The sequence below is a fragment of the Dendrobates tinctorius genome, unplaced genomic scaffold (assembly GCF_039654945.1).
Source record: "Dendrobates tinctorius isolate UK_male_01 unplaced genomic scaffold, ASM3965494v1 ptg000112l, whole genome shotgun sequence".
Taxonomy (NCBI): Eukaryota; Metazoa; Chordata; class Amphibia; order Anura; family Dendrobatidae; genus Dendrobates; species Dendrobates tinctorius.
In genome coordinates, this window is record NW_027361780.1 from 2845414 (window position 1) to 2861009 (window position 15596).

General features: G+C 42.9%; 1 protein-coding gene across 5 annotated transcripts in view; it reads left to right on the forward strand.

Moving 5' to 3' along the window:
- UBE3A (ubiquitin protein ligase E3A) overlaps positions 1-15596 on the forward strand; it is an 82026-nt gene that overhangs the window by 49860 nt on the left and 16570 nt on the right. For all 5 annotated transcript variants that reach the window (XM_073589738.1, XM_073589737.1, XM_073589740.1 and 2 more), the window contains exons 5-7: positions 8344-8488; positions 9403-9608; positions 11823-11987. In XM_073589738.1, the coding sequence (XP_073445839.1) occupies positions 8344-8488; positions 9403-9608; positions 11823-11987 (516 nt within the window). The remainder of the gene's footprint in view (positions 1-8343; positions 8489-9402; positions 9609-11822; positions 11988-15596) is intronic.

Here is a 15596-nt window from a genome sequence, read left to right on the forward strand (position 1 = left end):
TTTTTTCAAACTTGTTATGACACTTTTTGGATGTAAAAACTTTAAATTTGTGCCTTGGTGTTCAGACTTCCTCTTCCAGCAAGGGGGTGACTGCTGCAGCAATAAACAGTGGCAGGTTAGCTGCATCTATGCGGTTGTTTTTTCTGATTTAGATATAAAGGGCTATGGCTGTGGACCGACTTCCCCTTTGTGTGGGTGCATGCATTTTGTGACACACCATGGCTGGCTTTGATAGGGAATAATAGGATGGGATTGCAATGGTAGCTCTGTAAGGTACTGTTTTGGGTAGAACGCATTCTTTGTTATTTTGATCCATTATTAACAGCTGTATTTGCTGATTTACAAAGCTGAAGATTTGTTAGATTCAGCAGTTTGGGTGAAATCTGCCATAAAATGTATGTTTCTGGCAAGTTTTTTCTTGGCCATTACGTTGGTTGTAAATGGCTATTTTTAAAAAAAAAATTTTTTAAATGATGACCGATAACTACTATCAGGTTAGGAGGAGGTGGATCAGCTACTGACAAAAAATATCCTGGGGCCAGAAATAATTATTTTTAAATCAATTGATTTAAAAGAAATTGTTCTTGTGTCTTTATGGTAAGCTCAACCATGAGCTGTAACAAAGCCAAAGATAAGTAAATGCTGGTGGTGACATGAATGCCAATTTTCGTATGTCTAAAGCTGCCACACACTTTAGATGGCCAACAGCTATTCCGTCAAAATCCACCATTAACATACGACCAAGGACTCCACTTATTAGATGCTCGGCAGGTTTAGCCAACTTAATCCGTTTCTTTGGGCTGTTTAACTGAGGTTGCTGGATCTAAAAAGTAACACACTGCAACAGCAAGGGATGCTCCAGCACTACCATTGTGCTCAGACGAACGATCATTTAAGCCATCCACAAAAAATAAGTCTGTTTTTCCACAGCCTGCATTAAAGTAACTCTAATATTTTGCGACCTTGACAAAGACTCGGGACGGGTCAAAACGTCGTCGCTAGGGATGAGCGAGGATTCGGTACTCAGCGAGTAATACGGTACTCGAATCCTGGCGAGTATTTCACTGCTCGCCCCGCACAGTCCCCGCCCAGCACCCACACACAGCCCATTACTCTCATTTCCCATAGACTTACATTGGACTCGCTACTCGTTACGAGTACCCGAGTATTAGGAGCTACTTGTAACGAGTACAGAGAGTCCGAGTATTTCACTACTCGCTCATCCCTAGTTGTCACTTATGCTAATCACTAAAATCACCTTGCAAAGTATCAACATTGAGAGTGCAGTGGATTTTCCTTCCTGGATCTAAAAAAGTGAGGCAGCCGCACTTGTGTCCAGATGGAGAATGAATAGAGAGGTTTCCGTGTGTCCTCTGTTCACTTCTGCAGCAGACTGTACTTTCTGGTGGCCACCTCTCAATTCATTCTTTGCTGAATGTAGCAGGCTGCCTCCTGGAAATTCAGGAGAGTTCAGATGTTACTCCTGGGATCTGTTGTAGCCATTCTTCCAACTTGCTGCCCTGAGTTCTCCTATCATCGCTTGAATCACTGTTGCTTTCACCTTCCACATCTTCTCCAGTTCTTTTTTGAGGCCCTGGTTTTTCTCCAGCTTCTCATATTTCATCTTTCTCATGTTACTGTTAAGGGGATTTTACACATAGCGATATCGCTATAACGTCACCGATTTTGTGACGTTATAGCGATATCGCTATGTGTGATACTTACCTCCGACCGGCTCCCCCCCTGTCCATCGCTGATCGCGCGAGAATGTCCAGCTCCATTTCTCGTCATCAGCTTCCTGCTGGGGCTTCCTGCTGTGACGACGAGCGACGCGTGGAGGCGGGCGGGAGGACGTCAGGATCGCTGTGTGTGAAAGGTGAGTATCGTGCCCTGCGTCGCTGCTGCATCACTGTGAGGTCTGCCTGTGTGACAGCTCACTAGCGATCATTTAGCGATGCACCAGCGATCCTGACCGGGTCGGATCGCTGGTACATCGTGAAATGTAAAAGGGCCTTCAGTTGGTACTGCCACATCTATTATCTATTACCATTGCTATCTTCTGATTCTTATCTGTCACAATTTCTGGTTGGTTAGCCAACACTTGCTTATCAATCTGGATCTTGAAATCCCACAGGATTTTAGCCCTTACATTCTCCACAATTTTTTCTGAGGTATCCCATCTGTATTTGGGGGATTTAGCCCATACGCTGTACAGATTTCCACATTCAATGCCTGCTACTTTGTTGTGGTGTTAGGTGTGCGTTGTTCTTGCTTGTGTCCTGCCATTATTTGTTGGACTGTTTTCGAGGACTCTTTGCATATTCTGTACCTTGGGTCTTGTCTTGTATGGTAGATCCCTGCTTCCTATGGGTCTGGTACTTTGCTCTTGTGCCAATATCAGTGCCTCTGTACTGTCTTGAAGTCCAGCTTTCTTCAACCATTGGTAGGATTTTCCTATATCAGCCACCTCCGTTATCTGTCAATCGTGCAGCGGGCTCTCATGCCATGGTATTTCATGTTCCTGTTCTTCCTTTCTGGACTGTTGTTGCTACCTTAGGCCTCTTTCACACATCAGATTTTTGACGTCAGGCGAAATCCGCCTTTTGTGAAAAAAAAACTGATCCGTTTTTTTTTTTGGCAGGATCCGTTTTTTTTCTCATAGACTTGCATTAGTGGTGGATTGTGACGGATGGTCATCCGTTATTTGACGGATCCATTGATATTTCAGCGTCCACCATGCGGAGTAGACGGGCAAAGTAACGTTTTTTCTCTGTGGCGAACCCGCTTTTTTATACTGCGCATGCCCGGAAAAGCTTCTATTCATGTAATTAAACCCTAAACGCCTCTCTCTCTTTTGCAAAGCGGAAACGGATCCGTTTTTTCACACTTTGACGGTTTGGAACTAACGTCAAAAGACTGAAGTGTGAAAGAGGACTTAGGCTCTGTCCTAGCATCTCATCCTTTGATGCCATTTGGTTTGGACATATATGCACTTCGACCACCCTCTTTTCTATTGGTATAAAATCTTTGGGTGCTGGACTTGGGGTGGCGACCTCCATGCATTGTAAGGAGCTTCTTGGTCTTCACATATGCAGCTCCCATCTCTTCTTTTGGCCAGCACACTACGCCAGCAGTGTATGTGATAGCTGGCAGAGCATATGTATTGATAACATGGATAATATTCTAACCAGTGAATCGATATCTCGTGCATTTTTCGCATACAGCTTGATGTCATCCACATAGATGAGGTGGCTGCTGGCACTTCTACTCTTGAACTTGTAACTATAGCCAAACTCTAATTCTGACTGAGGGGGTTTAAGCCTATGCAGAACAGCAATGGGGACAGTGCATCACCATGGTATATGCTGCATTTGTTGGTCACTTTTGCTAGTTGAGTTGACTTCCAGTGTTGTCCTCTATAGCCCCATTGAGTTTCTAAAAAAGGTTCTTAATTTCCTGTCAACAGGAACTGACACTGTAGAGAGCCAAGCCATTCACAGATCCATGTGTGTGATATTGAGTCATAGTCTTTCCTATGGTCAATTCAGGCTGTGGTGAGGTTGGTCTGTTATGATCGTGAGTCTTTAGCAACTACCTATTCGCAAGCAGCTGGTGCTTGGAGCATCTGGTGTTATTCCCGATGCATTTTTGAGCTGGGTTCATGTACTGATTTATATGGTTCTGTATCTTGGTGGCTATGAAGCCTGACAGGAGTTTGTATTGTTGTAAGATGGGTTATTGGGCGGTAGTTAGAATCATTGTGGGGTTCATAATAGCACTGTTCTTCCGTGTGCTGGATGTTCGCCTGCCTCTGGCATCTTGGTCATCTGTTTTGCCATGCGTTCATGTACTGCTGTTAATTTCTTTAGCCAGTAGGTGTGAATTATGTCTGAGCCAGGTGCTGTCCAGCTCTTCATGTTCTTGACATGCTGTTGGATGTCTGTTTCTGTAATGGTGACTGGTTCTTGTTCTAGGTAGGAGATTACTTTAATTCTCAGACTGTCATTTTCAGATCGTGCAGCCACTTTGTGCTGGTGTTGTGCGTTTCTTTCTCCCATTTGTTCCTCCAGTAATGTTTAGTCTCTATTGATGGAGTTGCTGCCTCTGTGCTTTTGCTTTGCAATTGGGAGTACACCTTTTGGTTCTTTTAGACTTCTCTAGTGTATCTCCTTAATCTTGCACCAAGTGCTGTGAGCCTCTGCTTAGCAGTCTCTAGGGCTTATATGGAGTCAGACCTAATAATAATAATCTTTATTTTTATATAGCGCTAACATATTCCGCAGCGCTTTACAGTTTGCACACATTATCATCACTGTCCCCGATGGGGCTCACAATCTAAACTCCCTATATTAGTATGTCTTTAGAATGTGGGAGGAAACCCACGCAAACACGGGGAGAACATACAAACTCCTTGCAGATGTTGTCCTTGGTGGGATTCGAACCCAGGACCCGAGCGCTGCAACCATTGAGCCACCGTGCTGCCCCAGACCTTTATACTTGTCCAGCTTGAACTTATCCTTGATCTGTCCACTCTTCTGTTAGTTGGCTAATTTCTCTGTGTCACCTTGAACTTTGTTTCCAATGTTCTTTTCCAAGGGGGGCATGTACTTCTGATGTTGGTGGTATGGCCAAGCATTTCCAGGATTACTTCGGCAGTGGGGATAGATCTATTCATTAGTTTGAGTTATGGTGGTGGTTGGTATTGATCCAAGTGCTCTCTTTTAGCATACTGCCTGATGGTGTTTCTTTGTTGAGCCTTGGCAGTCTGTCTCTGGTGTTGATGATATTTAGTTTATCTATGATTTTCTGTTTCAGGTCAGCTGCAGTACTCTAGCAGGGTTAGAAAAAGATTTTCAGAAGGTTGCACATGTTCTTCCAGGTCTTCCTGAAGTGTGAATGTGAAGTGCAGTTGATTCACCTCAAGTTGTGATAATAGCTTCCTTTTTATGACATTGAAATGTTGGGAAATGGACGTGCAGGTCTTGAATGCATAGTTTCCTCATATGCTTCATATATCTTCTCTCATTCGGTTTGCTGTTGTAGTAGCATTTCATCAGATCCAGGTTGTCCTGCCTTGTCCATGCATGGTTTGTTGCAGGACCCCATATACCTTCTTCCTTCTCTGCACAATCAAGCTGTTGCTCTCTGAAAAATATCATATACACTTTTACTTATGCAATATATTTAAATGTTTTAATTCATATGGAAACAAGGCTTCAGTGCTCTGGGCGTGACTGAGAACTTCCCATGCCTCCTCCTCCCTTGATCTATTCTCCCAGCCCCACGTTTCTGTGCTCACTGGTTGTACTGCACATAGGTAGGTCTGGGCAGGGACTACAGCCAGGGAAAGCCCAGACCATTTAAGCTTCAAAACTACGATTCCCACCCACCAGTCAGGAAGCAATAGATTGCCTAAAAAAAGATGTGGAGGACACTAATATTCAGAGTAATATGACCATATATACAGTTTTTAGTCTCCCTTTACTTTGTTACTTATTCACCACAGGAAGCCGGCAGATAGTAGGGGACTCTGGTTAGTAATCAGAATATTGCTTCACTGGAAATAGGTTAACCTTTGTTACTGCAGATAAGACAGATACAAAGCTTAATTGTTACACAACTGCACAGAGGCAGAAGCGGATTTATAATGATTTAAATGAGTCTGAATACTTTTTTTTAATGATAGTGATGTTTTTATAATGTTGTTCATTTAAATGTTAAGTATTAACTTTTGCACAGAAGAATCAAATAGTTAACTTGTGCCTTGAGTCTTGATAAAAGTAACTTTCTGGAAGTTTGATGATTTCTTAAAAGTCAGGGAATTATAAAATGTCACCTAGGTATGATATATTGTGAGCATATAGAGGGACTGTCTAATCTTGCATTGCTTCCCTTCCTCCCATCTTACTGTTACTCAGGGGCAGTGCTCTTCTGCTTGATTGATAGTTCGGGTCTGTGGCTTTATCATGCTGCTGGCCTAAAGAAACAATACACCATATCTTTCAGGGTATAAAATTTTATGACCATAATGTTCACCCCAAATTTTCAGGAGGAAAATAGAAAAAAAATGTGTCAAATATGGGTTTTTCTTAGTCTGACTTCATCTTTCTTGGGGGGGTCACAGGAGGTGTGATGCTGCAAGTCCTATCCTATTTTAGTAGAAGGGGGTGTTTGGCACGGTACTAGACGGTGCTGGGCTCAACCGACATTTTGTGAAAGGCCGGAGCCACTACTTCTATGGTTTCAGTGCGGCGGACTTCAGGAAAATAGCTGCCGTATACGGTGAATTCGATGTTGGTGCCAAGACCTCAGTCTTCGCATATGCCGCCTCAGGTAGCCATTTTCCCGGATTCAACTGCATTGAAATCATGGAAGTGCGGGGGCTCCGGGCTTTCGCAAAATGTCGACGGGGCCTGAACACTGACGTACACACCCTCCTACCTGCCTAGAACCTGCAGCATCACACCTCCAAATACCCGCTTCTCCCATTCCATGGCCTGCAGTAGAGCCGGACTCCTAACGCCAAATCCTCTTACACCCCCCCACCCCCGGTAATCTACATTCGGACTATAAGATGTACCCCATTTTCCCCTAAAAAAAAAAAAAAAAAAAAAAAATTTGTAGAAAGGTGCATCTCATAGTCCGAAAAATAGTGCAGGGACTCAGAATCTGGCTAGATCAAGACTTAACATCTCACTCCAGCGATCCAGCCAGCTTTAAAGAAGCACTCACAAGATTCATTTGAATGAGCTTGTAAGCACGGCACATGTTTGCCTGCTGCTGTTAGACTACAGTGGTTGCCTAATCGGTTAACCATTTAAATAACAAATAAAAAACAATTTTTCTTCAGAACTGAGGATTTTAAGAAGTAAATTGCAAAGTTGCTAGTTTTTACAAGTGGTTTGCAATCATAACCATTAAAGGTAGTCTGTCACCCTCCAAATACCTTTTAGATTATACGGTAATGTAGGGGATATAATTCTTGTAAAAATCATGCCAGCTCTGTGCTTGTTACTGGTACAGTGCTTTTGGAAGTAATTTTTAATCCATATGTAAATCAGGGCTCTCCAGTGCCCCCATGGCATGACGCCTCCTCACTTTGTGTTTTGTGATGCACTCCTAGAGCGAACACTGCCCCAAATATGTGTGGATGCGCACTGACACCCACACAGTGGCTGGGCATGTTCACCACTGTGCATTTCTTTGTGTACAAAGTGGAACCATGAAGGAGAACGCATCCAGCCACTGTGTGCGCACCCATTAACCGTGCGCATGCTCCATTAGAGTGCTGTCCATCCCAAACTAGGGCGGCCCCCAGGATGCAAATTGAGGGGGCATTATTGCATCCAGCTCATGGCCACACCATGGGTGCACCAAAGCTCCCTCATGTACATGGATTAATTGGTTATTTTAACGAGCGCTCTACCAGTTGGTCCACTACTAGCATGGGTTTTGTAGAGGTGAAGTCCACTGTATCACTTTAGATGGTGTAAAAGGCATTTTGAAGGTGACAGACTCCCTTTAAAGCTTGTGAGAATAACGCTTAGCTGCTAGGTAGTGTTAAACATATATGCAAACATCTTTGTAATGTATCCCCTTCAAAGCCTGTTTTCTCTATTAGTGAAGGTAAAGCCTTGTCTGCACAGCGTTCTCATCTGGAGGGGCTTGTGAGCAGACACATCACTGGTGCCTAGCTGCATCTCTAATCGCACTAATTGACGTTGTGCCGGTGAAGGAGATGGACATGTCTGGTCCCCCGCCCCTATGGATGAGAAGGCCGTCCGGCATGTGAGTGCAGCTTTACCTGACTACCCAGAGGTTATATTAGTTTCTTGTGTGCATCGTTAACACACTTGGCGAAATTGGCCATTAAATAGCGAAACTCTTATATAAACAGGGAACATGCTGACAATACTGGAACTGTATGTGGACAGACAATCGTACAGCAGATCCGCATGTACTGCCGGACCTGGCCCCATGTAAATGTGTACCCAGCTACATCATGTCGTGCAGGCAGTCTGGTCCTGTTCAGATCACCTGTAGTACCAGGCACAGCCACAACTGACTTGAGGAAGCTGTGTGTGGGTGAACACCGAAGGAGACGTCACCACCCCGATATTGAATTGATCAGCACAGAACGCGGTAGTATTATTACAGCCCTGGAAAATTTGTGTAGAAGAATCTGACTCCATGACTATAGACCCTCTTTATGATTATTACCATTTTAGGTGGTAAAGAACCAATGTGTTTTTCTTTTATATTAAATGACTTGTCCGTCTGCTCCTATGATGAAGGATAACGTGAAGTGCTTTGTTTTTCCTTCAATTTCTTCCCTGCCTTCAGCTAGAGATGATTGCCATGGAGAACCCAGCAGACCTGAAGAAGCAGTTGTATGTGGAGTTTGAGGGCGAGCAGGGCGTGGACGAAGGAGGCGTTTCCAAAGAGTTTTTCCAACTGGTTGTTGAGGAAATCTTTAACCCTGATATAGGTGAGCCTTATAATGTGTGTACTGGACGCTTTTCCTTTATTAATTCTCTAATTGTGCATAGCTTTCAATGTAACATCTGGCTGTACAAAAAGCCAAGTTTTTCTGAAAAATAAAAATAAAACGCAGTATTATTAGAGCATTGGAGAAGCACTCTTGTATTTCTTCTTTTATAGACTGCTCCCCAAAAATGGTACATAAACTAGACATTGTATTTTTTCTTTTGCTATTAGTTTACATTACACGATGTGCGGCACTAAATGACTGCCGATCAGCATCATTGTTTGATGTCAACTGTTGCTCAGTAGCCTGTTTACACAGGAAGACACTTAAGGGGGCTTTACACATAGCGATATCGCTAGCAATATCGCTAAAGCGTCACCGATTTTGTGACACAGCAGTGATATTGCTAGCGATATCGCTATGTGTGATACTTGCCTCCGACCGGCTCCTCCGCTGTCTGTCGCTGTTCGCGTGAGATCGTCCAGCTCCATTTCTCGTCGGACGCTTCCTGCTGGCGCCGACGCATGGACGCGGGCGGGAGGACGTCAGGATCGCCTCGTCTGAAAGGTAAGTACGACCACTGCTGCATCGCTGGTGAGATCTGCCTGTCTGGCAGATCACTAGTAGCGACCATTTAGCGATGCACCAGCGATCCTGACCGGGTCGTATCGTGGTCGGGATCGCTGGTGCATCGCTAAATGTAAAGGGGCCTTTAGCAATGCTCGCTGAACAATCTGAACAGAATGCAAGATTATCATGAGCAAGCATTCCCAGGAAAACTCATTCATGATCATGCAGTGTATATGGACCCTTATACTATGCACTGGTCCTTATGTTCTTATTCACTAGTATTTAATCTCTGCGAGACTTAGCTGCATTATATAAGTGTTCAGTGAAAATCTCTTTATTTGCAGGCATGTTTACCTACGATGAGTCTACTAGACTCTTCTGGTTCAATCCATCTTCGTTTGAAACCGAAGGACAGTTTACGCTCATTGGAATTGTACTGGGCCTTGCAATTTACAATAATTGCATTCTAGATGTGCATTTTCCAATGGTTGTGTATAGAAAGCTGATGGGGAAAAAAGGAACGTTTCGTGATTTGGCCGATTCTCACCCAGTAAGTATGGTAATAAGTTCTTTAGTGTTTTATTGCTTTCTGATGGTTTTATATGCTATGGGCCATAAGATGCTGTAGCAGTGCAAATGAGATCTCAATTGTACCAAAAAAATATTTTTTTTCCCCATGCTATTTAATAGAATTTAGAACCTGACATTAAATTCAATTTGTGTACATTTCTTGTTTTCTGCCAAGTCATGTGAGTATGACTATTTGAGCCTATAACTCTAACTGCTATTTTTAGAGGGATTTTCCACTACTTGAGTTCAGATTAAATAAAAAACAAATCTGAACTGAGAAAAGTAAGTTAATGTGTATGCACAATGTAAGTGCATGTTAACACATGACCATTAACCAGAGAAAACAAAAAGCAAAAAACACAAATATCCTGAACTAAAAAGTAAAAAATATACTGCAAATAATGCATAAAGGTAATAATAATAAGGGTATTTAGTAAACATAATTTTGATCAAAATAATGTACAAGCCATCCCGCCACGTCACGGCAACCCTTGTGGGACAGTCCCTACTCTAGTATTTAAAACCTTTTCACTTGCCAAGTGGCGTGAATGTGAATAAGGGTCGAGCGGCTGAACCACTGTCCCACAAGGGTTGCCGTGACGTGGCGGGATGGCTTGTACATTATTTTGATCAAAATTATGTTTACTAAATACCCTTATTATTATTATTACCTTTATGCATTATTTGCAGTATATTTTTTACTTTTTAGTTCAGGATATTTGTGTTTTTTGCTTTTAGCTTTCTCTTGAGTTCAGATTAAGTCTCTTAAATGAAATACCTTATATACTCGTATATAAGCCGACCCGCTTATAAGCCGACAACCCCCCCCCAATTTTGCCACAAAAAACTGGGAAAACTTATTGACTCATGTATAAGCCGAGGGTGGTACTGCACAGGGGTTAATGGTGGTCCAAAAAGATGCTCCATAGATAAAAATCCCCCCATACAATGCTGAACAAGGGTTAATGGTAGCCGAAGAACATGCTCAATAGATTTATACCCCCATAAAATGCTGCACAGGGGTTAATGGTGGCCCAAGAAGATGCTCCAAGGATAACTACCCCCCATATATTGTTGCACAAGGGTTAATGGTCGCCCAACAAGATGCTCCATACATAAATAACATCCATAATATGCTGCACAAGGGTTAATGGTGGCCAAGAAGATGCTCCGTACATAAATACCCTCCATATATTGCTGCACAAGGGTTACTGGTGGCCAAAGATGCTCGATATATAAATACCCCCAATAATATGCTGCACAAGGGTTAATGGTGACCAAAGATGCTCGATATATAAATACCCCCAATAATATGCTGCACAAGGGTTAATGGTGACCAAGAAGATGCTCCATACATAAATATCCCCCATATATTGCTGTACAAGGGTTAATGGTGGCCCAAGATGCTCCATATATATATACCCCCCATAATATGCAGCACAAGGGTTAATGGTAGCCCAAGATGCTCCATATATAAATAACCCGCATATGCTGCTGCTGCTATAAAGGAAAAAAAAAACACATACTCTCTGTCGCTGGGGTCCAGTTGCCGGTGTCGCCGCCGGCACTGGCTATATTTACCGGTCCCCGCTCCATTGCTGTCTCTCGGGTCCTCTGCAGTGACGTTCAGCAGAAGGCGCGCACTGACTGTCATCGCGCCCTCTGACCTGAACGTCACAGCCAGAGGACCCGGAGACAGCGATGGAGAGGGAATCGGTAAATATTGCTCTGCTCCCTGTCCTCCCCTGTCATACACTCGCCACCTCCTGGCGCACGGTCTCTTCACCCCCTGCTTCCCCCATAGTCTCGGCGCCCCAGCTGTTTCTGCATTCAGCGGTCACGTGGTACCGCTCATTAAATATGCACATATTCATTACTTTAATGAGCGGTACTTCGTGACCGCTGAATGCAGGAACAACTGGGGCGCGGAGACCATGAGGGAAGCCGGGGGGGGGGGTTAGTATGGTCTCTGACACCCCCTCCCCCGCCAACCCCCCCGGTATACGACTCGCGTATAAGCCAAAAAAAATGGGCTGAAAATCTCGGCTTATACGCGAGTATATACAGTATACAATTTTCTGCCTGGGTGTAAGGATGATGTGGTGATCTGCCTGAGCAGAGGATTAGCTTCTGAGTGTCATCACATTTTCTTCAAGCTAAGAAATTGTGTGTAATTAAAAGACCTGTCGTGCAGATCCTGTACCAAAGTTTAAAAGATCTATCGGAGTACGAGGGCAACGTGGAGGATGACATGATGATGACGTTTCAGATATCTCAGACTGACCTCTTTGGGAATCCCCTGATGCATGACTTAAAAGAGAATGGAGATAAAATCCCCATTACAAATGAAAACAGGAAGGTAATGAACTTTGCATTTTTAATGTTCTACAATATTGTTCCTGCTACTCGTATGTCTCTTTTATATGATTGATGACCCCTTTCATAGGCCTGATGGGGCATTTGGATGTTAGATTTGTTCAGGGAACTACCACAATTAGAGTTTTGACAGCCAATGTGTGATCCTGTCCATTTGCTTCTCCACATACGCTGATTGCCACTGGTGTCCATGCAAGTCAAACTCTCACCACAGGAGATGGACCAGGAAACGGGTTTTTCCAAAATGCCAATTTCTTCTGTCTGATAAGAAAGGTGTAGTCCAAAAATACACTACTTAATTTCTCATAAACATATTTTTTTATGTCACATATATTGAACGCTTCCATTGCCCAGTAAAGAAGGCAGTGTTTTGCAGCGCTCCTTTGTATACTGGGACAGACTGCTTGGAGGCCTACATAAGACAGGATAGCGGAAAAGTGCACATAACTCTGTATTCCAGATAACAATAACGCCTCATTCCTGGTGATTGGGTCTAAACTCCAAAATACATCACCTGCACAAGTCAGTCCCTAATAAAAGGGAAAGATTTCTATATACATTCCAACAAGTGCATATGACCTCCTTCTATTCTCATGAGCACGAAAGCACACTTGTTCAGGATGCAAAAAGCTTTTTGTTTTATTTTATTTCAAAACTGTAGTACGAGGGGAGTTCATTAAAGATTTCCCCTGACCCACTTCCTGTGGATTGAGAGCAAGGAAACTTGGCACAGTTATTAGTCCTTCTCTACATAAGTACCACCTTGGGACACACACTTCTCCCATCTCTTTAAGCAACTGTAAACACCTCGCTTGTAGAAGTTAACAGGTTGCTCCAAAAGCCACGTTGTGACTTTGTTTTTGAAAGGCAAACATTTTCCAGTTGATGAGACTCTGATTTCCAATTTCATTGTTGGAAAGAGGTGGAAGTCCGATGGAGTGAGGTCGGGTGGATAAGGGGGATGAGGAAGCATTTCAAAGCCACAGGAGCATGCTTCCATTTGGGCAACATGTGAGTTGTGAACTGGAGCATTGTCTTGCAGAAGGTGGACAGCTTTGGTGAGCATGCCACTTCTCTTGGTTTTGATGGTCTCCCGCAATTTCCACAGCTGTGAAGCACAGTATGCCTCAGAGATCATGATACCCTTTGCTAGGAAGTCCATAAATACTACTCCGTGCTGGTCCCAAAATACTGTGAGCATGACGTTGCCTGTTGAGGGTTGGGCACATGCCTTCTTTGGAGGTGGCGAGTCATCATGCTTCCATTGCATTGACTGGACTTTAGTCTCAGGATTATAGTAATGGACCCAGCTTCATCCTGTGTGGTCAGTCTGTTGAAAAAGTCGTCCTGGTTCTGTGGCACATCGTCAATAGAACCTGAGATCATTCGACTCGTTTCTGCTTTTGGAAAGGTGTGAGAAGCCGGTGAACCTAGCAAGCGGATACCTTATGCATGTGAAGATGATCTCGGATGATTTTTTTTTTTACACGAACCCCACACTAATCTTGACATTTTGGGCTAGGTGGCAAATGGTTACGCGTCGATTTTCCAAAATGACGACCTCCACTTACTGGATGGTGTGTTCATCAATCGCAGAGTGGGGTCAGCCTGGAATTGGAGCTGTTTTGCACCGAAGTCCGACCACATTTGAACTGATGATGCCAGTTCTTGACTACATCATATGATGGGGAATCATCACAATAAACCTCTTTCATCTCATCGAGCGTCTCCTTGGTGTGCGGCCTTTCAAATAAAGAAACTTGATGACTGCCCTGTATTCCACTGGGTCTATTTTCAAACCTCACACCACTTCAGCACCTGTAGAATCAAGACCGTTATCAGTTCTGAGTTGCAAATTGGCATGTAACCTATAGACTTATATCATTAAACATATGCAGTTTCAGCATTCTGTGATAAATAGAAGAAATTTTTAATGAACACCCCTCTTATGTTCTAGGTATGACATTCTCTTTTTTTTTTTTCTGACATTCTTCCATGATAAATCTGTATCGTTTTTTTGTATTGAGTAAAAATGAAGATCTTTTTTTCCTTTTGCAATTACGGTACTATTTGTGTGATTTTCATGATGGTGGAATCACAATTAAAAAAAAAAAAGCACTTGCAAAAAATTGTCAATGTTAGTCCTTAATATAAGTTTCTAAAGGATACTTCTCAAAATAATCATGAAACCACTTTACCGAGGATGTGTGTCATCCAGGTAACAAAAGAAGTACATTAATCAATTTAAAAACATGATTTTATTTTACAAAAATACATAGAATTTATTATTAAAATGGAAAGGTCCTGGAAATGAAAAAGGGAACAATTACCAATGTTATGCAAGTTATTCAGTAACAGTTCATGGATTTTTTTTTTTTTTTTTTATACTGAATAGACAAGAACCTGTGAAGCTGACAGGCATGGGGACGCTAAACATAGACTCTCACAACCATAAGGTGCTATTCCTAAAGTGCATAGAGTGCATTTTTCATTTGGGAGTACATGGATCGTTCCAGAGTTCAGTGTAAAGTTACTGTTACCTGCTAGGGATGAGCTGCTGTGCATACGATGGCGTTCCTCTGCCCCGACGCGTGTTTCACTCCGCTTCTTCAGGAGCTGCTTCTTCAGGAGCCTCTTCTCCATGACACTTCTGTGCACTTTAGGAATAGCACCTTATTGTTGTGAGAGTCTATGTTTAGAGTCCCTATGCCTGTTGGTTTCACAGGTCCTTGTCTATTCAGCATAAGGGAGGGGACACCATGAAAAGCATACAGTTGTTAGGGAGATATTGGACATTTATTTCTGCTATCTACCTAGACTAGACATTTTTATAAGAAAATCCATGAACTGTTACTGAATAGCTAGCATAACGTTGGCAACTGTTCCCTTTTTCATTTCCAGCACCTTTCTAGTTTAATAATAATAATGTATTTTTGTCAATTAAAATCATGTTTTTTAATTGATGTGCTTCTTTTGTTACCTGGATGACACACACCCTCGGTAAAGTGGGTTCATACTTGCAAACAATTTTCAACGCAGAGTTTTGAAAACCGCCTATAAGAAAGATTATTCCTAACAATCAATCTCAACGCAGCTATAATTTTTGATGAGCAAAACGTAGAAGAAGCATAGCTGTGATTTCTTGCTATAGGTAACAAAGACAATTATATATTGCTCCCTCATTATTGTGATAAAATAAAACATCAAATTGCAAAAGATAAAATCTGAAAAACTACATGTAAAGCAGGTTTTTTGGGTGTGCAGGTAACTTCAAAGCAGCATGAGAATTTTCTTTTAAATCAGAAAATTCCTTTTGACTACGTCTTCCTTATGTTTGTAACGGTGGAACGCCATTAAAGGGGACCTATCACCAGAAAAAAAACGCTATTAACCTGCAGATATGGGGATAATCTGAAGGTCTGGTTTCAGTCCTAGTGGCGGTGCTGGCGTTTGTTGTCACCGCTCTGCGTATACAGAGTGGTGGCTGTAACCGTGCCCCCAACACTGACTGACAGCCAGCCCTAATGCAGAGCCAGTGTCAGTCAGGGCCGGGGGGTGTGGTTACAGCCGCCGCTCTCTATACTCAGAGCGG